The sequence below is a fragment of the Salmo salar genome, chromosome ssa10 (genome assembly GCF_905237065.1).
Source record: "Salmo salar chromosome ssa10, Ssal_v3.1, whole genome shotgun sequence".
Lineage (NCBI taxonomy): Eukaryota > Metazoa > Chordata > Actinopteri > Salmoniformes > Salmonidae > Salmo > Salmo salar.
In genome coordinates this window covers 42,008,511-42,031,883 of record NC_059451.1, presented here as the reverse complement: position 1 = coordinate 42,031,883, position 23,373 = coordinate 42,008,511, and the positions used below count along the sequence as shown (strand labels likewise).

Below are 23,373 nucleotides of genomic sequence, written 5' to 3'. Positions count from 1 at the left end.
ATTGTTGTAACCCGTGGTTTTGTTATTTGCACCTATTTGTGTAATTTGTGCGCTATCGCTTTTTTCCTTAGGCCGGAGTGTTGTGAAGCAGTTGCGTCCGGCTGTTTTCCTCTGCCTGAATAAAGTGTGCCTGTTCACTCATCTCTGCTCTCCTGCACCTGACTTCCTTCGACCAGTTGCGCACACTCTGACACTTTTAGTTGCCTGGTGTGCTAGATTGATATATACTAAATCCATTTTTAAACAGATACACCAGTTATGCTATTTTGGACCACCAGGCTGCTGATGTCATGCAGCCTGTCATTTTTGTGTTTATACTTTTTCATAATTACAACGACAAATTTGATGTCGGACGACAATAGAATGTTCATGATGTCACTGTGAAAACTGTACACAGCCTTTAGTCTTGAAATCTTTGGTTGTTTAGTACACTACTGTACTCACTCTGTTTAGCACATAGCCCCACATGTGAATGCTTAAAGAGATGGGTGGGGCTATGGCTTAAGAGGGGGTTTTGTGCTTGATACTGTAGGCCTATCTTACTGTCAGAGAAACACAGGAGCACCATCAACATCCCACTAATCACACACCAAAGACATCCATGATAATATATGCTTTACATTGCAAACAGCAATTCAACTATTTCTGTTTCCAATAGAATGTAACCATTAACAAGCCAACCAGTGGGCAAAACTGACAATAAACTCATGCATCCTGGTGCACCGGACGTGGATACAAATTAGCACCAAGGACATCTATACTCCTTTAGGGAAGGCCAAATGAAGGCACTTCTGAACAGATGCACACGAGCGTGCGCGCACACACAGAGAGAGGTATAGTGTTTTCTTTGGAGATTGCGTTACAGTGGGGCGAGGAGTGAGAGAGAGGTGGGCTCAGTAATGGGGACTTACTTAAATACCTTGAAAGTCAACCAGCAAGACACAGAGCACTCAGCTGTTTGGATTGACAATAATATGGACGGATTGAAACTTCAATTGATCTAACAGATTGTATAGTTGGCGTGTCTGCGCGTTTGGGGTCAGCATGAGCGCGGACTGCACGAGCTACTACAACGCAGAGAAAGTGCTCGTAAACGAGTTCACGTGCCCTAAACCGGACAACGATGCCGGAGCTCTTTTCTGCTGTGGCTTCAATGACATGAAATACTGTTGTGATGACCCCAACAGTTTTTTCCCATACGAGTATGGATACATGTGGTGGTTGAGGTAAGAATAAGAATGTAACTATGCTAACGTATAGGGAATGCCTATAACACTTTGCACTGCACTCTTTCTTTTATACAGTGAATTTCTCTCTGGCAAGTCCCGAATGTGATAGGTGTAGTGGTGTATTGGTAAAAAGCAACTACAATGCTAGAAGCCATGCATCAATGGCTCCATCATGATCAACACATCACAGGAAGGTGCTTGTTGCATTATGTAAATATATAAGTGAAAATGAATGCTGTCAAGTCCCTACATTGACATACTTATATAAAACAAATCTAATGATGACGCAGCCAGTGGATTTAAGAATGAGAACACACTCATTTACAGCGACCGTTGCAGCATTGCAGTGGAGGAGAGGTGAAGACTACAATAAGCAAATTAGTAGGAGCTGTGGAAAATTAGATCCTCTTGATATTGTGAGGATCTAGATCTGAGTTTCTACAAAAATGCATTGAAATGTCAGAGAATAGCCTACCAAAGTGCTAAATTTGAAGGGAATTTTGTGTTTGGGTCTTTTTTTTAAATTTAATTTCAACTTGATGTCACAGATAGGTCTGCAAAATGCATTGACATATGAAATGAGTGTTCTAATTTAGCCAGTGATACAAAAGCTATTATATGAGTCATTCAGAAGCTGTCAGAAGGCACATTGTACTACTGTACTAAAAGGTCTTCTTCAAGATGTGAAGGTGATTGAGCCAGCTGTTGAGTCTGTCAGGCAGGTAGTCAACATGTATAAAAGCCACCTTAAAGCACCAATCTGCAGTTCAAACAATAAACAGTTGAGGGATGCAGGTTGAGAAACTCTAGACAGAGCCATGGATGCAAGGACTGACCGTCCATGAGATAAAAATTATAGTTTTAAGCATGTTTTGAAGCTAGAAAAGTGTTTGTTATCATTGACTTTGTTTACAAACATTGGAGTAAAACAAAAATCAATGGCTATACATATATCATTTATTTAACAGTCTAAAAATGAATGTAGCAACTGCGGATTGCCCCTTTTAATGCATTATTCAGTTATACAGGCTTTTTAACATTTCTATTGAGTCAGTCCTTCAAACCACCCAACATTATGAGAGGGGATTCCGTTTTCTCCTGCAAATACAGTAGTATCCTGTAGCGATATTGTGTGTGAGCAGTAGCTGTCTTACAATCTCTTTCATTCGCATGGTAACTAAAAGCCTGGCTATCCTGTAGTGTTTGTGATATTTTATAGTTGTAGTTCAATGTTTTTAATAAAAAGTCTCCTTGTGAGGCTCCCTATGAGGCTCCCTATGAGTGAGCTGCTTTAAGGCTCCCTGTGAGCTGCTTTAAGGCTCCCTGCGAGAATCATTGCGAGGTTCCCTGTGAGGCACCGTGCGAGGCTCCCTGTGAGCTGCTTTAAGGCTACTTACGAGGCTCCCTGTGAGGCTCCCTATGAGCTGCTTTAAGGCTCCCTGTGAGCTGCTTTAAGGCTACTTACTAGGCTCCCTGTGAGGCTCCCTATGAGCTGCTTAAAGGCAACCACCAATGGGGAAAGGTTCCTGTCATCAGCATCCCCTCTCCTTCTGATCTACTTCTATAAATAGATCAAAAGGGCAACCTGTGGAGAAAGAAAGTCATTTTTGAAAGGGCTTCTTGTTGACCTGTGGAGAAAGAAAGTCATCTTGACAGGGCTTCTTGTTGACCTGTGGAGAAAGAAAGTCATCTTGAAAGGGCTTCCTGAGGATCACACAGTGAATGACTGATCATAGACAGATCACATGAATAAGGGTTGCTGCTGTGAAAGAAGTGAAAGAAGTCCTTACAGAACTGAACAGAAAAGTTTATGATTTTAATCCCATGGCAGAGAGTGATGCAGGTGTTCATAAGTGTTCCTTTGATGCCTTGGTTAATAACAGGAAGTTGAAAATTATACATCAGGCTTAGGTTAGACTTTACTGTGTGTGTGTGTGTGTGTGTGTGTGTGTGTGTGTGTGTGTGTGTGTGTGTGTGTGTGTGTGTGTGATCCTAATGCCTTTTCAGAAAGCTGCTCTGTGTCGCTTTCAGACTCATTCATCATTATTGTTAAGTTGTGCACTGGCATCTTGTGTCAACAGTGATCTGTCTTCATAAACCACTATAGGCTCTTTCAGAATGCATATTAAATGCACTTGTAATTGATTGATAATATTCCACCTGACTAGGCACTGATACAGGATAACTATTCCCTCCACTCTTTTGTGCTTTAAGTTTTAGGTGAGACTTAATTGATTTGATTGATTTAACAGTCAATTAGTTTGATTGAAGTTGTTTTCTTAGGTGCTTTGCATTTTGGCAAAAAAAAAACAAAGAAAGCTCTAGTTTCTGATTGGGAATGAAACACCAGTCAGTCAAAGCAGAAATCAAAAGTAATGGCAAATAGTCTGGTATAATTTCAAATGAAAATACTTAGAGGCAGTGATTGTAGATATCATAAAAGTTGTTTTTTCATCAAAGGACTTTTCTTCTCATTTCAGTGGAATGCATGTGTGAGCAATGCGTACAGTGGAAGAATTTCATTTGAATTTGATGATCTGTGCATTTCCTGAAGTTGAACGTTGTCAAAGTGGAAACTATGTTTTGCCTTTGATAACACTCAACAGTCTCTCAGCTACTGCTGCACAACTTCTAAAACGTATGATAACATTTTCAAACGTCAAAAGAAATGTTTATATCTTTGAAAGTGCATAGAAGAACTTAAATATCTCTTGTTTTCTTCCTCTCCTATTCTCTCTTTCATTTGTCTGCTGTACTTTATATTCCCTTTTCTCTTTCATTCGTTCCATGAAATTCTCTCTCTCGCTCTCGCTCTCTCTGTCTCGCTCCCTCCCTCTGTCTCTGTTGCTCTGTCGCTCTCTTGTCTTTCTCTCTCTCTCTCTCTCTCTCTCTCTCTCACTATCGCTCTCTCTCTCTCTCTCACTATTGCTCTCTCACTCACACTCCCTCTCTGTATTCCTCCCCTCTTCTCACCCACTCTGTCTGACAGTCTGGGAGCGCTGGTTGGCCTTTCCATAGCAGCTGTGGTCCTGCTAGCGTTCATCATCACTATCTGTGTCCTGTGCTATCTGTTCATCGCGACCAAACCCAGAGGCCTTGACAACGGACTGCCCCTCATAGCACCAGGTATGTCACCAACTGTATGACCCAATATTACAAGGCAAGGGTCGTATTCACTAACCTCTCTAGGGTATGTGGGACGAAATCGTCCCACCTAGTCAACAGCCAGTGGAATCGAGTGGCGCGATATTCAAAAACCTTAAAAATGCTATTACTTCAATTTCTCAAACATATGACTATTTTACACCATTTTAAAGACAAGACTCTCGTTAATCTAACCACATTGTCCGATTTCAAAAAGGCTTTACAACGAAAGCAAAACATTAGATTATGTCAGGAGAGTACCCAGCCAGAAATAATCACACACCCATTTTTCAAGCTAGCATATAATGTCACAAAAACCAAAACCACAGCTAAATGCAGCACTAACCTTTGATGATCTTCATCAGATGACACTCCTAGGACATTATGTTATACAATACATGCATGTTTTGTTCAATCAAGTTCATATTTATATCAAAAACCAGCTTTTTACATTAGCATGTGACGTTCAGAACTAGCAAACATACCGAAAACTTCCGGTGAATTTACTAAATTACTCACGATAAACGTTCACAAAAACATAACAATTATTTTAAGAATTATAGATACAGAACTCCTTTATGCAATCGCGGTGTCAGATTTTAAAATAGCTTTTCGGCAAAAGCAAATTTTGCAATATTCTGAGTAGATAGCTCGCCATCATGGGCTAGCTAATTTGACACCCACCAAGTTTGGCGTTCACTAAACTCAGAATTACTATAAGAAAAATTGGATTACCTTTGCTGTTCTTCGTCAGAATGCACTCCCAGGACTTCTACTTCATCCACAAATGTTGTTTTGGTTCAAAATAATCCATAGTTATGTTCAAATATCCTCTGTTTTGTTCTTGCGTTCAAGACACTATACGAACGGTGACGCGCGGACGCATGTCGTGACAAAAAAATTCAAAATATTCCATTACCGTACTTCGAAGCATGTCAAACGCTGTTTAAATCAATTTTTATGCGATTTTTCTCGTAAAATAACGATAATATTCCGACCGGGAGACGTCTTTATCGTTCAAAGACTGAAAATGTAAAATGGACTCTTCACGTGCACGCGCACACCCGTCTCATTGTTCTCAGATTGACCACTATCCAAATGCGCTACTGTTTTTCAACTTCCTGTACAGAATCTTCTCAGGTTTTGGCCTGCCATATGAGTTCTGCTATACTCACAGACACCATTCAAACAGTTTTAGAAACTGTAGGGTGTTTTCTATCCAAATCAAACAATTATATGCATATTCTAGTTTCTGGGCAGTAGTAATAACCAAATTAAATCGGGTACGTTTTTTATCCGGATGTGAAAATACTGCCCCCTACCCTAGAGAGGCTAAGCACCAAACGGAAGAAAACTAAAACAGAGAGGGACTACCTGTTTTCGTTTTCTGATAAAAAAACGCTTTGCTACGTTGTGCCCCAATGAATAGGACCCATGCCAAAAGAGCCTATAGAATCCAATATAGTATCATATGTTCACTTGATCGCTATAAAATATGATTTTATTTGAAGTGTGTTTATCCCACCCTCAAGGTGCTTTAATGCTACAGTATATAATGGAAACAGAAGGTATGAACAGAAGTAAAGCTCATCTCTATGGAAATCATTTTAATTTGACATGCCAGAAGGGCTTGGGGTATCTGTCTTCTGTGGTTCCAGTAGCACTCAGATTCAGATCGGAATGACTTCTGGTGTATAGGATGCAGTAAGATGCCCATTCCTTAGTACAGTAGCAACAAATAACATTGAAAACGGGGGCTGATTATGAATGCTCTAGCAAAGGGCTCCTACAGTGGCTCAATGACTTTCCACTTATCTGGAGGCCACACAGGCAGAATAACCTCCAAGCCTTAAAATCCATTATCATCCTAGATACCAAGGTTGTACTTAATATAAGTAGCCTTCTTACAATAAAAGTGCATTGTGAGAGAGAGAGTGAGAGAGTCCGTATAAAATGTGTGTGTGAGCAAATTAAGTGAGTGTGTGTGTGTGTAGAGTCCTGTGAGTGTGCGTAGAGATATAAAATACAAGGGTAAACTCAGATAGTCCGTGTAGCCATTTTGTTAGCTATTTAGCAATTTTATGGCTTGGGGATTGAAACTGTTCAGGAGACTGTTGGTGTCAGACTTGATGCACCGGTACCGCTTGCCTTGCGGAAACAGAGAGAATGGCGTGGGTGGCTGGAGTCTTTAACAAGTTTTGTCTGGTAGAGAGGCATTATAGGGCAGTTCACGGTTGGGTCTTCCCCTGTAATCTGTAATGGACTGTAGCCCCTGTCACATGCGGCAGGTGTCGGCACCTATGTAATATGATTCCACCTTTCCTATATTGTCCTTTTGCTCGTTTGATGACTCTGTGGAGGTCGTAGCAGGAATTTTTGTACTTGTCTGCGATACCCTGTGTGCGGTAACCCTGTCCTTTAGTTTAGCGACAATCTCTATGTTATTCCAGGGCTTTTGATTGGGGAAGCAGCGAACCTTCGCCGGTGACAGAGGTGGTTAGCTCGTTGATGTTATTGGGGGAGTCGCGGAACATATTTCAGTCACCGCTAGCAAAGCAGTCCTGCAGCATAATCTCTGATTCTGATGACCAATTCTCAACAGAGCAAGTCACTGGTACTTCCTGTTTGAGCTTCTGCTTTTAAAACAGGAAACAGGAGTACAGAGTCATGATCTGATTTGCCGAATGGGGGACGCAGGAGTAGGACTATGGCGGTCATGAAATTTTGTCACCCGGTGATTGTCAAGCAAATTACTGCCAGACTCACTGTAATTTACCGTTAATTAGCTTAAACACATTTAACATCTCCTGGCTTCCATGCATAGCCTACAAGCCACTGATTCAGACCTTTGGAACATCTACATTTTAAAAAGTCTAATAAATCCATTTAATATATAGCCTACACCATCACAATAAATTGCACAATAGACAGGTGCTTTGTGTTGTAGACTACAGGAAAAGGAAGACCGAGCACGCCCCCATTCTCGTGGACGGGGCTGTAGTGGAGCAGGTTGAGAGCTTCAAGTTCCTTGGTGTCCACATTGCCAACAAACTAACATGGTCCAAGCTACAGGTCGGCCGATTAATCGGCATGGTTAATTAGGGCCTATTTCAAGTTTTCATAACAATCGGTAATCAGCCTTTTTGGACGCCGATTATGGCCGAATACATTGCGTTCCACGAGGTAACTGCATGGCAGGCTGACCACCTGTTATGCGAGTGCAGTGTCAAAAGGACCTTGTGGCTGCAAGGAGCCAAGGTAAGTTGCTAGCTAGCATTAAACTTATTATTTTTTAAATGTATTTATTTATTTCACCTTTTATTTAACCAGGTAGGCCAGTTGAGAACAAGTTCTCATTTACAACTGTGACCTGGCCAAGATAAAGCAAAGCTGTGCAACAAAAACAATGACACAGAGTTACACATGGGATAAACAAACGTACAGTCAATAACACAATAGAAAAAATAATAATAATCTGTACACAGTGTGTGCAAATGAAGTAAGGAGGTAAGGCAATAAATAGGCCAATGGTGGCGAAATAATTACAATTTAGCAATTTACACTGGAGTGATATATGTGCAAATGAGGATGTGCAAGTAGAAATGCTGATGTGCAAAAGAGCAGAAAAACAAATATGGGGATGAGGTAGGTAGTTGGTTGGATGGGCTATTTATAGATGGGCTGTGTACAGCTGCAGCGATCGGTAAGCTGCTCTGACAGCTGACACTTAAAGTTATTGAGGGAGATATAAGTCTCCAACTTCAGGGATTTTTGCAATTCGTTCCAGTCATTGGCAGCAGAGAACTGGAAGTAAAGGCGGCCAAAAGAGGTGTTGTCTTTGAGGATGACCAGTGAATTATACCTGCTGGAGCACGTGCTATGGGTGGGTGTTGCTATGGTGACCAGTGAGCTGAGATAAGGCGGAGCTATACCTAGCAAAGACTTATAGATTACCTGGAGCCAGTGGGTTTGGCGACAAATATGTAGCGAGGACCAGCCAACGGGAGCATACAGGTCGCAGTGGTGGGTAGTATATTATAGAATAACTGTCTTCAAAGTAATGACTCGGGACGTCAGGTTTGAGATGAAAGCTTCTTCTAGTAATATTACTTGTTCACGTTACATTTAACAACTTTAGATTCTATAAAACAATAAAATGAAGTTGCTAGCGAAAGGTCATGATAATCACTTGTCACTTGTACATAACTGGCCCGTTCTCTCTCTACCTCCTGTCGCAAGGCATTCTGGAACTTGCAGTCAAAAGCGTAATTCAATACTAACCAATACAACAAAGTATGTATGTAGTTCTCTCAATCTCTAACACACAAATTCTAATACAATTACATATGTAAATAACTGAAAAGAAAATATCTTTAGATACAGCTCAATGAATTAACTTAAACATTAACTCTGTAACCCATTAAAGTTACAACATCCTCCCCCCGATGAACAACTGTGTTCATCTAAATCTCTAGGCAGTATATCAACTGAATAGGTCTCTTCAACAAAGTCCCTGAAGCAGTACGAACTGAACATGACCAAACTAGGCCATCTCGGCCTGTTTCTCAATCTTTCCTAGTTTCCAGGTTTGTCTGGGTGTGTTATCTTCTCCAATGAGTACATCACCTTCTCATGGTGGTACAGTATCAGTATTTCTGAGTATCTGTACTTGTTGGGCAGAACCCATGGGTGCTGCTCTCTGAATGTGAAGTTGGACTGTTGCAGTCTTCCTCCTACACTGAGTAGTTCGTGTTCGTCCAAGAACGGTTTCAGTTCTCTGATTTTACAGTCATTGTTTAGGCTTTTTCCTGCCTTCAGTAGTTTGATCTCCTGTGCAAAACTCTGTTGTTGTGTTACCTTAATCCAGTACTTTTCTGCATCGATCAGTTCGTCAGCAGTCAGTTCACCTTGCATCTTTATGTTTGTACGAGCATTGGCTATGAATCTCTTTATCCAGGCGGTGACTCTGAACACTCTTTTCAGTTTGCTGTACCTTTCAAGCTCCAACACAGGTTCAGTGATGTCTGTGCTGTTTGCTGCGAGTTGTACAGTAACCTGGTAACTGGACTTGAGTTCTGTATTTACCTCTTCTGGAACCTTGTTATCATCAGTCTCCTCGGACTGATTGGGTGATGTCAGAATTCTGGGTCCATTCCACCATAGCTCGCTCTGTGTCAAGTTTCGAACAGTTTATCCTCTTGTAGGGAGGTCGGCTGGATTAGTTTTCCCTTCAAAATGTGACCATGCCTGGATTGGTCAAGGACTGGATCTCCGTCACTCTGTTTGCGACAAACTGTTTCCATTTCTGAGCTGAGCTGCAAATCCAATGCAGCACGCTCATTGGGTCTGTCCACATTTTGATCTGTTTTTCTTCCATTTTCAGTGTGTTCATCAGGTTGTTTGCTAGTCTCGCTCCAATCACAGCTCCGATGAGCTCCAGGCGTGGCAGCGTCATTTTCTTGAATGGGGCTACCCTGGACTTGGATGCGACTAGACCTGTTGTTTCCCGGTCTTGTGATTCACCTTGCAAGTAAGCTACTGCACTGTAAGCCCTTTCACTTGCATCACAGAACACGTGTAGTTTCAGGGTGTGGCTGTTCTGTGGCCGCATGTCTGTTCTGTACCACCTTGGTATGGTGAGCTGGTGTAACTGGGGTAGTTCTGAACACCACTATTGCCATTCTCGTGTCAGATCAAGTGGTAATTCTTCGTCCCAGCTGAGTCCCCTCTCCCACATTTCCTGGAACATGCACTTGATCCTGATGGTGAAGGGGGTCAGGAAACCAAGAGGGTCGAAGATGCATGCAGACGACTGCAGAACACTTCTCTTTGTGTTTTCCCTTTGCTTTAGAATGCTCAGTAGCGGCCTGAGGTCAAACACAAAGTCATCTGTTTCCGGTCTCCAAACTAAACCTAAAACCTTCAGCACTACTCCTTGTGTTTCTAGTGTCAACGGGTGGTCAGTTGTCGTACTCTCCTCCCATTTTGTTTTCAATTCAGGAGAGTTGATCATTCACTTGCAGAGCTCCATGCCTGCAATTGACAGCATTCGCTTTGCAGTTGTTGTCACAAGGTAAGCCTCTTCAACATTGCGTGAACTTGCAATGAAGTCATCTACATAGAGTGACTCTCTCAGTATCTCTACAACTTCTGGTTGTTCTGTTTCATATTGTTTCAGGTGCTTCCTGATTGTAGCTGCCAGCAAGAATGGACTTGGGGAAGCTCCAAATACCACTCTTTTCATCCTCAGCACACGCAGCTCCTCTTCATTTTCTCCCCTTGGTGGGCCTGTGAGCCATAGAAATCTCATGGCGTCTCTGTCTCTCTCTGCTAGGGATATCTGCAGGAAAGCCTTCTTGATGTCTGCCATGAATGCGATCTCATGTAGTCTGAACTTTATCAGAACGCTGAGCAGATCCGGATTCAGGTTCGGTCCTGAGTAGACAGTCATTGAGGGATGGACAGCCATCTTCATGGGACGAGGCATCAAACACCACTCTCAGTTTTGTCGTTACCTTATCTCTCGGAGTACGACACGGTGAGGTAAGTAGTATTTTACGTTGTCTGCGCTTGATGCGTTGTCCTTGGGCACGTCCTCTGCCATATCCTGTTGTAAGTAGTCCTCTACTTCATTGTATCTGCTGTACAACGCCACATCCTTCTTCAGTCTTTTCTTCAGACCTTCAAACCGTTTCTTGGCAATTCTATAGTTGTCTTGGAGTTCTGGCATTTCTCATTTCCATGGCAACTCCACGTGGTATCGCCCATCTTTGAAGGTGGTTGTTTCCTCTAACCCCTGTAGAGCCTCATTTTTCTCTGGGTTCTGTGTTTTCTCGCTTATAATACCCAGAGACTCAAGCTCACAGAATGCATGCAGTTGTTTGGAGACTAGTGTGTCTTCATCAAGTGGGATGAACATGCAGGTTGCCTCGGCGACACTTGACATGGACACGGGTCCCTGCACCGACCATCCAAAGGTGCTCTCTAAAGCAACCAGCATCTCCGTCAGTCGCTCCACTCTGCCTGATACTATCTGCCAGTAGTAGTCTGCTCCTATCATGACAGAGAGTTCAGGATCATTGTCATCTCCTGGAAGGTCTGCGAGCTGCAGTCCCTTTCTATTGAGCTCATGTTGAATCTGTTCACCAGGAACCTTCATCACAGCTGTGCACACTTGTGGGGTTTCAATTGCCTCTGTCTCTATTCTCTGGTGTTTGTCCCAGACATTCTCCAAGATGACTTTCACTGTGTTGCGTTGGGGCGTTGCTGGAGCAGAGGAGCCAAACGTGTGAAGAGTGAGTGCCTCTTGTCTGATTACTGGTAGCTTCAAGCCCTTCACAAGGTTTTCATGTATGAAGCTTCTCTGACTGCCTCCATCTAGTAAGCAACGAGCTATCTTCCTGCCCGATGGGCCTTCTACCCATGCCTTTGCCGTTTGTAGCAACACAGTGTTCTGTCCATCTGGTTTCATCTTCACAGAATGGGGAATAACTGAGGAAACAACAGCATCTGCAGAAACAGCAGGGGGTTGCACCTCACTCCTCTTACCAGTACACACAGCAATGTGATGTCTGCTTCCACATGTTGCACATGACACATCTTTGACTTTACAGAATTTTGCTATGTGTTTCTGTCCTAAACATACAAAGCATCTTCCCATTTTCTTTAGTTTCTCTTTGCGTGTAGCAATATTGTGGTCAGGGCAGTTTTCTGATTTCTGGTCTGCACTGTCACAGAATAGACAGTTTTGTTCCTTCTGGCTGGCTGTATACAGTGCCGCAGCAGATGGCATTTTGGGTCTTTTTGTTTTCATTTCATTGGAGGAGCATGACTTGTTCCATGGTTTGCTCTCTTTCTGTTGGTTGCATGATCTTGTCATTTGTAGCGCTCTCTCCCTGTTCTGAACCTCCGTCTGTAGGAAACTGATGATCACAGCCACTTTCCATTCATCATCTACTCCCCTCTGACGACTATAGTCAAGAACTATGTCCCCTGGAATCATCTGCAGTAAGATTGAGCATAGTAGGCTTCCATAGGTTTCTGACACTACATCCAGTGATTCCAAGCTTCTAATCTGAATTTCACATTCATCATATAGCTGCCTCAATGCATTTAGGTCAGAGGATTTTTTCACAGGAGTGAGATTCAGCAGCTTTGACATGTAAGCACTAATCACAATATCTTTCCTTCCAAATCTTCTCTTGAGCAGAGTGATTGCATCATCATAGTTACTGTCTGTTAACATCAGTCCTGCTACTGCCTTTGCAGCTGGTCCAGTGAGATATGTTTTCAGATAGGTAAACTTCTCTTCATTACACAGTGAATCATTGTTGTGAATAACGGTCTCATACTGGCTCCAAAACTCCTGCCACATAGTGACATCTCCATAGAATTTCTCAATAATCAACTTTGGTAGCCTTACTGATTGTCTCTGTGATCTGTTTCAGTTAGCGTCACTCACCCGTGCTGGTAGTGGATTGAGGTCCTGTTTTTTCTTTATCACTCGTTGTGCACGGCTCTTCAGCATGATAGCGCACTCTTTGTAATCCTCCGTGCGTGCAATCTCCACCTCCAATCCGTCCAATGGCGTTAACTGTTCAATTCCACGATCAAGTTCAAACAAGCTGTCCTCCTTAGCTGATAGCAATTCCAACAATGTACTCAAGTGATCGGTATCCGATTTTGACTGGGTTATTTCCACGTCAATCTGATTCAAAATCCGTGTTGTGGCACCTCGAATGGTACCCCGCTTTTGTCTCATTCTTTCTGCTTCATGCCGACGTTCCTCCTCAGCCATTTCAGCCGCTTCATCCCTACAATATTCGTCGTAGCTCATACTTGTCCCGGGTTTCGGCACCAAAATATAGAATAACTATCTTTAAAGTAATGACTTGGGACGTCGGGTTTGAGATGAAAGCTTCTTTTAGTAATAATACTTGTTCACGTTACATTTAACAACTTTAGATTCTATAAAACAATAAAATGAAGTTGCTAGCGAAAGGTCATGATAATCACTTGTCACTTGTACATAACTGGCGCGTTCTCTCTCTACCTCCTGTCGCAAGGCATTCTGGAACTTGCAGTCAAAAGCGTAATTCAATACTAACCAAAACAACAAAGTATGTATGTAGTTCTCTCAATCGCCAACACACAAATTCTAATACAATTACATATGTAAATAACTGTAAAGAAAATATCTTTAGATACAGCTCAATGAATTACCTTAAACATTAACTCTGTAACCCATTAAAGTTACAACATATATGGGGCTGTGGTGACAAAACGGATGGCACTGTGATAGACTGCATCCAATTTGCTGGGTAGAGTGTTGGAGGCTAATTTGTAAATGACATCGCCGAAGTCAAGGGTCGGTAGGATAGTCAGTTTTACGAGGGTAAATTTGGCAGCATGAGTGAAGGAGGCTTTGTTGTGAAATAGGAAGCCGATTCTAGATTTAACTTTGGATTGGAGATGCTTAATGTGAGTCTGGAAGGAGAGTTTACAGTCTAGCCAGACACCTAGGTATTTACAGAAAAAAAGCATAACAATTATTTTAAGAATTATAGATACAGAACTCCTCTATGCACTCGATATGTCCGATTTTAAAATAGCTTTTCGGTGAAAGCACATTTTGCAATATTCTGAGTAGATAGCCCGGCATCACAGGGCTAGCTATTTAGACACCCAGCAAGTTTAGCACTCACCAAAGTCAGATTTACTATAAGAAAAATGTTATTACCTTTGGTGTTCTTCGTCAGAATGCACTCCCAGGACTTCTACTTCAATAACAAATGTTGGTTTGGTTCAAAATAATCCATCGTTATATCCAAACAGCGGCGTTTTGTTCGTGCGTTCAAGACACTATCCGAAAGGGTAAATAAGGGTGACGAGCATGGCGCAATTCGTGACCAAAAATTTCTAAATATTCCATTACCGTACTTCGAAGCATGTCAACCGCTGTTTAAAATCATTTTTTTATGCAATTTTTCTCATAAAAAAGCGATAATATTCTGACCGGGAATCTGCGTTTAGGTAACAGACGAAAGAAAATAAAGCATGGGGTCGACTCGTGCACGCGCCTAAGCCCATAGTACTCTGATCGGCCACTTGCCAAAAGCGATAATGTGTTTCAGCCAGAGGCTGCCTCGATATCGTTCAGCTTTTTCCCAGGCTCTGAGAGCCTATGGGAGCCGTAGGAAGTGTCACGTTAGAGCAAAGATCCTCAGTCTTCAATAAAAAGAGCCAAGATGAAACACAACTTGTCAGACAGGCCACTTCCTGCATGGAATCTTCTCAGGTTTTGGCCTGCCATTTGAGTTCTGTTATACTCACAGACACCATTCAAACAGTTTTAGAAACTTTAGGGTGTTTTCTATCCAAAGCCAATAATTATATGCATATTCTAGTTACTGGGCAGGAGTAGTAACCAGATTAAATCGGGTACGTTTTTTATCCGGCCGTGTCAATACTGCCCCCTAGCCCTAACAGGTTAACTAGCTTTTCCTGCGTTGCATACAATCAATGCGGTGCCTGTTAATTTATCATCAAATCACAGCCTACTTCAACTTCGCCAAACGGGTGATGATTTAACAAAAGATCATTCACGAAAAAAGCACAATCGTTTCACAAATGTACCGACCCATAAACATCAATGCCTTTCTTAAAATCAATACACAGATGTATATTTTTTTAAACCTGCATATTTAGTTAAAAGAAATTCATGTTAGCAAGCAATATTAACTAGGGAAATTGTGTCACTTCGCTTGCGTTCAGTGCAAGCAGAGTCAGGGTATATGCAACAGTTTGGGCCGTCTGGCTCGTTGCGAACTGTGTGAAGACCATAATTAATTTGCCAGAATTGAACACAATTATGACATAACATTGAAGGTTGTGCAATGTAACAGCATTATTTAGACTTAGGGTTTCCACCCGTTCGATAAAATACGGAGCGGTTCTGTATTTTACTGAAAGAATAAACATTTTGTTTTCGAAATGATAGTTTCCGGATTTGACCATATTAATGACCAAAGGCTCCTATTTCTGTGTTTATTATATTATAATTAAGTCTATGATTAGCGGTGGTAGGCAGCAGCCGGCTGGTAAGTATTCATTCAAACAGCACTTTACTGCATTTTGCCAGCAGCTCTTAGCAATGCTTGAAGCACAGCGCTGTTTATGACTTCAAGCCTATCAACTCCCGAGATTAGGCTGGCAATACTAAAGTGCCTATAAGAACATCCAATAGTCAAAGGTATATGAAATACAAATGGTATAGAGAGAAATAGTCGACGTGTCATAATTCCTATAATAACTACAACCTAAAACTTCTTAACTGAGAATATCGAAGAACTGAGAATATTGAACCACCAGCTTTCATATGTTCTCATGTTCTGAGCAAGGAACTTAAACGTTAGCTTTTTTACATGGCACATATTGCACTTTTACTTTCTTCTCTAACACTGGGTTTTTGCATTATTTAAACCAAATTGAACATGTTTCATTATTTATTTGAGACTTAATAGATTTTATTTATGTATTATATTAAGTTAAAATAAAAGTTATAATTCAGTATTGTTGTAATTGTCATATAAAAATCGTCCGATTAATCAGTATCGGCTTTTTTTGGTCCTCCAATAAACGGTATCGGTGTTGAAAAATCATAATCGGTCAACCTCTAGTCCAAGCACACCAAGACAGTCGTGAAGAGGGCACTACAAAACCTATCCCCCCTCAGGAGACTGAAAAGATTTGGCATGAGTCCTCAGATCCACAAGAGTTCTACAGCTGCACCATCGAGAGCATCCTGACTGCTTGCATCACAGCTTGGTATGGCAACTGCTCGGCCTCCGGGCGCAAGGCACTACAGAGGTAGCGTGTACGGCCCAGTACATCACTGGGGCCAAGCTTCCTGCCATCCAGGACCTTTATACCAGGCGGTGTCAGAGGAAGGCCCTAAAAATGGTCAAAGACTCCAGCCACCCTAGTCATAGACTGTTCTCTCTGCTACCGCATGGCAAGCGGTACCGGAGCACCAAGTCTAGGTCCAAGAGGCTTCTAAACAGCTTCTACCCCCAAGCCATAATACTCCTGAACATCTAATCAAATGGCTACCCAGACTATTTGCATTGCCTACCCCCTCTTTTACGCCGCTGCTACTCTCTGTTATTATCTGTGCTTAGTCACTTTAATAACTCTACTTAAATGTACATATTACCTCAATTACCTCGACACCGGTGCCCCCCCACATTGACTCTGTACCGGTACCCCTTGTATATAGTCTCGCTTTTGTTATTTTACTGCTGCTCTTTAATTACTTGTTCCTTTTATTTCTTATTCGTATTCATATTTTTTAAACTGCATTGTTTGTTAGGGGCTTGTAAGTAAGCATTTCACTGTATTTGGCGCATGTGACTAATAAAATGTGATTTGATTTGATATGTGGTAGTGGAGTAGGGGCCTGAGGGCACAGACTTAGTGTGTTGTGAATGTTTTTAAAATTGTATAACTGCCTTTACTTTGCTGGACCTCAGGAAGAGTAGCTACTGCCTTGGCAGCAGCTAATGGGGATCCATAATAATTACAAATATAAATGTCAGCGTGATTAGAGGGACAATAGAGTGCTGAGTACCAAGTTTGGTAGGCTACTAATGACCATCAGCAGCATCAGAACTTGGAGAAGCCTAATTATCATGACTAAACGGTCATGTGGAATTTGACTGCTGTCATGACTCGTAACCAGTGGTGGAAAAATAACCCAATTGTCATACTTGACTAAAAGTAAAGATACCTAAATAGAAAATGGCTCAAGTAAAAGGGAAAGTCATCCAGTAAAATACTATTTGAGTAAAAGTCTAAAAGTATTTGGTTTTAAATATACATATCAAAAGTAAATGTAATTGCTAAAATATACTTAAGTATCAAAAGTAAAAGTATAAAAAAATTCAAATTCCTTATATTAAGCAAACCTGACGGCACCATTTTCTTGTTTTTGTTATTTACGGATAGCCAGAGGCACACTCCAACACTCAGACATCTTTACAAACTAAGCATTTGTGTTTAGTGAGTCCACAAGATCAAAGGCAGTAGGGATGACCAGGAATTTCTCTTGATAAGTGAGTGATTTTGACAATTTTCCTGTCCTGCTAAGCATTCAAAATGTAACGAGTACTTTGGGTGTCAAGGAAAATCTATGGAGTAAAAAGTACATTATTTTCTTTAGGAATGGAGAGAAGTAAAAGTTGTCAAAAATATAAATTGTAAAGCAGAGAGACCCCAAAAAACTACTTAAGTAGTTCTTGAAAATATTTTTACTTAAGTACTTTACACCACTGCTCGTAACCACCAGTGTGGCGGTAATACGGTCACCTTAACAGCCCTACACGGGAGGGCCTTGTATGCTTGCTTGTGGGTAGAGTAACAGTGGTTTAGGACTTTATCGACCCTACTGGCGAAGGAGACGTGTTGATGGAAGTTGGGCATTACGTGTCTTAATGGCGTGGAATTAACATCACCGGCAACAAGGAAATCACCCTCTGGGTGCAAATTTACCTGCTTGTTTATAGCCTCGTACACTTTTTTAAGTGCCAGGTGGAATGTGTACAACAGTCACAATAACAGCTGAAAACTCCCTCGAGAGGTAGAAGCGTCGGCATTTGACCATCAGTTGAACAATGGTTCTAGACTTCCACTGCGCTCGATTAAGCACAACATTTGTTGTTGATGAAGAGGTAAACCCCTCCCCTCTCGATTTCCCTGACTGGATAGCCATGGAGGAAGCCTGCAGGAAGCCAGAAAGCGTCTGTTAATAGAAAAGTTCACAGTTAATTTCTTCTCACACCTGCTGCGATAATTGTCTGTTTGTGTGTGCGTTTCTGTGCGCTTGCGCATGCGTGTGTGCGTGGTTGCCTCCAACCCACGCCTGTACCTTCCTTCACCCTGGAGGTACATGGTCTCCCAACACTCTGCCTGAGTTACTTAACGAGTCTAAAGCCCATGTTACGCTGGCAAGACCTGGGGAGGCTCCTTCTAATCCTTCTCTTATTCGAAAATATTTGGTCCTGAACATGCCTTGAAAAATTCAAATGCACATTTTTGACATTTTATAGCCTTCAATTTGTGCAGCACATTCGAAACATGACCCTGTGTGAAGCGTACATTCTAATTTGTTTTTATTTCTCACGTGTTTGTATTTTATCTTATATTCTTACCTTTGATATACTGCATTGTTGGGAAAGACCTTGCTAGTAAGCATTTCACTGTACTGTTTACACCTGCTGTATCCTGTGCACGTGACAAATAAACTCCGATTTTTTATATGCATAAACTGAACTGGGTGAATACTTTTTCAAACTGTGTGTGTGTGTGTGTATATTTGTGAGTGTCTGTTTGTGTTCCAGCCAGGCCAGAGCAATAACAAAATATACCCACTGCTGCCAAGCTGAGAAAAACAATGAATGCTGCGTAGCCCTTGAAATTTGATGGGGAACCAGAAGAAAACACAGCCAATCCACAGTGGAGTGTACTACTGATGTTAATCCTCTGCGATCAGTTTCAAAGTGGGGGATGAAACTGAGCTGATGTTGAAAGGGACGGCTGTCTGCTCGTAATTGTAATGTAGATTCATGCAGCATTCAGAGTGTGTCACGTCCTGACCATAGAAAGCTTTTATTTTCTATGGTAGAGTAGATCAGGGCGTGACGGTGGTTTTCTAGTTTAGTTTTTCTATGTTGTTATGTTCTAGTTTTGTATTTCTATGTTGGTTTGGGATGATCTCAAATTATTGGCAGCTGGTCCTCGTTGTCTTTAATTGGAGATCTTACTTAAGTAGGTGTTTTTTCCACCTGGGTTTGTGGGAGATTGGTTTTGAGTTAGTGTATGTTTCTACTCTGCGTCACGGTTTGTTGTTTTTGTTCGTTCAGTTTATTGTGTATGTATTGCATAGTTTCACAGTGAAAATAAAATGTGGAACGACACACACGCTGCACGTTGGTCCGCTCCTTCCTACGACAACCGTGACAGAATCTCCCACCACAAAAGGACCAAGCAGCGTGGTCAGGAGACATGGACCTGTGAGGACACTCTGGATGGCAAGGGATCCTGGACGTGGGAGGAAACCGAGGCTAGATGGCATCGCCTCCCATGGGAACAGGTGGAGGCAGCAAGAGCAGAGCAGCAACGAGATGAGGAACTAGCACGGCAACGACGGAAGCACGAGAGGCAGGGGGGCACACGGGGAGATTGGCAGAGTCAGGGTGGAGACCTGAGCCAACTCCCCGTGCTTACCGTGGGGAGCGAGTGACAGCAAGCACTGTGTTATGCGGTGATGCGCACTGTGTCGCCAGTGCGCATTCACAGCCCGGTGCGATCTGTGCCCGCACCCCGCATTTGCCGAGCTAGGTTGAGCATTCAGCCAGGAAGGGTGGTGCCAGCTCAGCGCTCCTGGTCTCCAGTTCGCCTTCTCGGTCCAGGATATCCTGCGCCGGCGCTGCGCACTGTGTCGCCAGTGCGTATTCACAGCCCAGCTCGTCTTGTGCCAACGCCCCGCGTTTTCCGGGCGAAAGTAAGCATCCAGCCAGGATGGGATGTGCCAGCTCTACGCTCGAGACCTCCAGTGCGCCTCCACGGCCCAGTATATCCTGTGCCTGCCCCACTTACCCGGCCTCCAGTGAGTCTATTCAGCCTGGTACGCCCTGTGCCTGCTCCTCGCACTTGCCCTGAGGTGCGTGTCACCAGTCTCCACCACCTGTGCCAGCCCCACGCATCAGGCCTCCAGAGCGCCTGCCCAGTCCGGGGTGTCCTGTTCCTGCTTCCCGCACTCACCCTGAGGTGCGTGTTACTAGTCTGGCGCCACCTGTGCCAGCCCCACGCATCAGGCCTCCAGTGCACATTCCCAGTCCAGAGCTTCCGGCGACAGTTCCCAGTCCAGAGCTTCCGGCGACAGTTCCCAGTCCAGAGCTTCCGGCGACAGTTCCCAGTCCAGAGCTACCGGCGACAGTTCCCAGTCCAGAGCTTCCGGCGATGTTTTGCAGTCCGGAACCTCCTGAGAGGGCCCGCGGTCCAGAGTCCCCACCGGCGGTCCAGAGTCCCCAGCGGCGGTCCGCAGTCCAGAACCTCCGGTGATGATCCACGGTCCGGTGACACAAAAGCGGAGGGATCAGCGGGCTGAGCGGGGGTTATGCCCCAAACTGGAGCAGCCTCCTCTGCTGGAGGATCCGCGGGATGAGAAGGTTCTGCATACTGCACCAGAGCCGAAATAGACATTTGTCACCCTCCCAAACTCTCCCTTTGTTTTAGTTTATTTTTTTTGTGTGTTGGTGCGTTCGGAGTCCGCACCTTTGGGGAGGGGGGGGGGGGTACTGTCACGTCCTGACCATAGAAAGCTGTTATTTTCTATGGTAGGTAGGTCAGGGCGTGACAGGGGGGTTTTCTAGTTTAGTTTTTCTGTGTTATGTTCTAGTTTTGTATTTCAATTTTGGGTTGGGTTTGTTTGGGATGCTCTCCAATTAGAGGCAGCTGGTCCTCGTTGTCTCTAATTGGAGATCATACTTAAGTAGGTGTTTTTTCCACCTGGGTTTGTGGGAGATTGGTTTTGGTTTTGAGTTAGTGTATGTTTCTACTCTGCGTCACAGTTTGTTGTTTTTGTTCGTTCAGTTTATTGTGTATGTATTGCATAGTTTCACAATGAAAATAAAATGTGGAACGACACACATGCTGCACTTTGGTCCGCTCCTTCCTACGACAACCATGACAGAGTGCCTTTCGTTAATTACACAACTCTACTCTCAAAATGAAAGCGTCATTAACCAAAAAGAAAATGTAGTTCTGAAAATCAAAAAGGGTTATTTGAGATTAAATTCTGTAGCATTCTCAAAGTAAGGACTCAGGGTAGTCATTTCCATATGAAAGTCTCTCTCTCTCGAACACTCACTCTCAATATGCACAGTTTGACCAGTCGCGCAACGTAAACCAATAACTCCCATTGTGATTGCCTTTGTCTGATTAGTAAAGTGAACAGAATCCATTGGCTAACTGGCTACAGAGATCATGGAGTTTGAGGTTTTTATAGTGAAAAGAAAGCCCATAGAATTAGAATTGAATTAGATGTTGGACAAGCCTGTAGGAGTTGATTATTTTCACTCTGTGTAATCAGTTCATGTGAATGTGAAAGTAGACGGATTCATTTTACAAGATGTCCCTAATAAGAATAGCGAAAGATTGATTTTTTTCCTATGACATGTCAAATATATTTTTAGACAGTCCCTATTTAGGATTCCTCCTTGTCCTTTCCACTTGATATATGTAAGGATTTCAGTTAGCTATCCAATTGTATGCTTTCCAGATGGCTACTCAGAAACCATATTTTTTATGAATAAGAAGCTACTGGTTCTGGAGTATAAGGAAAATAACTAACACTCAATATCAGTCAGTAGATATTTATATCATTTTAGAGCGGGGACCCATAGAGAGAAAAGCTCTCCATCTCATAGTAATGTATTGCATGATTCTTCATCAGACACAAAATACAAAATTGAACTAATGTGAAAACATTGTATTTTCAGGTGCTGAACCCAGTCCACGAGAGGGGCCGAGTCGGAGTCACCCCAGTAGCGCCCCTACGGGTCCCCAAGGGTTTAAGAAGCACTTCCTGAGTGGTAAACTGGACTGTGACAACCAGCCTCCAGATCCAGACCGCCTCTTCCAGAAGTGCTTCGTGGCCACCGTCACCACCATCAATGTGGAGGGGTCCTCATAGACAGGCCTAGGACTCTCAAACAAGTATAGACTGGGAGGAGAGGAGGATGGCTATGTAAGAGGAGGAGAAGATAGAAACATTAAACCAGACTGACACTGCATCTACTACCAGGACTTTCTTTCTCTCTCTTTTTCTCTCTCTTTTTGTCCCCTCTTTAAAGGTCCAGTGCAGCCTTTTATATCTCAATATCAAATTATTTATGGGTAATAATTAAGTATCTTACTGTGACTGTTTTCAATTAAAATGGCCCAAAATATGCTAAAATATCTTCTTAGCAAAGAGCAATTTCTCAAGCAAGAATTTGCAAGGACTGTCTAGGAGTTGCCTGAGTGGAGAGGGGAACACTGAAAATTAGCTGTCATTGGCAGAGAGGTTTGGAACTCTCTTTCTTATTGGCTGTTAACTAATTTACCGCCTGGTGATGTCACCAGGCAGGCCAAAACATTTCAGGCGGTCTTTTCAAACAGCTCTTACAGTTAAAGGGCATTATCATAATTTCCACAATTTCACAGTATTACTCCAATCTCAAAGTGTGGAAATATATATAAGATACAGGAAAAGGGACTGCACTGGGCCTTTAACTCTCTCCCTCCCACTCTCTGTCGGTAATAAATTGTGGCTGTCCTACTGTCGTTCTGTTGCAGCTCTGGTGAAGCTATAGGGGAAGGGTAAAGGAAGAGAGGGGAGGGTAAAGGAAGAGAGAGGAGGGTAAAGGAAGAGAGGGGAGGGTGAAGGTGAGTAGGTGAAGGTGAGTAGGGGAGGGTGAAGGTGAGTAGGGGAGGGAGGGTGAAGGTGAGTAGGGAGGCTAAAGTTGGGGAGGGGAGGGTAAAGGTGGGAGGGGAGGGTTAAGGAAGTGAGGGGTGGGTAAAAGAAGGGAGGGGAGGGTGATGGGAGGGGAGGGCAAAAGTTGGGAGGGAAGGGAGGGGATGGTAAAGGAAGGAAGGGGGGGATAATGAAAGGGAGGGAGGATAAAGGAAGGGAGGGGGGTAAAGGAAGGTTAGATTAGATTTAGATCAAAACAAATCTCCTCGCATGATGACATTTGAAACTTGATTTGCCTGGAAGCTAAAAAATCTAATCTGTATTTGTATAATCCAAGAAGTCAGCACTGTACCTCCAAGACACTTCATTATAGACCATGAGATTGGTTAATTTGACAGCTTTCTGGTGCATATCATGAGTATGAACTGTTCTGTCTAAATGATGCAATATGAGTCATCATTGTTTCATGGGCCTATATGTCTCTGT

At 42.9% G+C, this 23,373-nt stretch overlaps 1 protein-coding gene across 1 annotated transcript; it reads left to right on the top strand.

Annotated features, from left to right (window-relative positions):
- The first annotated feature begins 687 nt into the window (after positions 1-687).
- Positions 688-22,847, top strand: LOC106560472 (protein shisa-like-2A). Its single transcript, XM_014123429.2, has 3 exons — positions 688-1,226; positions 4,219-4,355; positions 21,932-22,847. Exons 1-3 carry the CDS (start codon positions 1,045-1,047, stop codon positions 22,123-22,125), a joined length of 513 nt encoding a protein of 170 aa, XP_013978904.1. The 5' UTR covers positions 688-1,044; the 3' UTR covers positions 22,126-22,847.
- The last annotated feature ends 526 nt before the right edge of the window (positions 22,848-23,373 follow it).

Excerpts from the sequence above, each read along its gene's own strand:
- LOC106560472 (XM_014123429.2), top strand. The coding sequence starts at position 1,045 with ATGAGCGCGGACTGCACGAGCTACTACAACGCAGAGAAAGTGCTCGTA. Across the intron at positions 1,227-4,218 it reads GGATACATGTGGTGGTTGAG|TCTGGGAGCGCTGGTTGGCC; the intron begins GTAAGAATAAGA and ends TCTGTCTGACAG. Across the intron at positions 4,356-21,931 it reads ACTGCCCCTCATAGCACCAG|GTGCTGAACCCAGTCCACGA; the intron begins GTATGTCACCAA and ends TTGTATTTTCAG.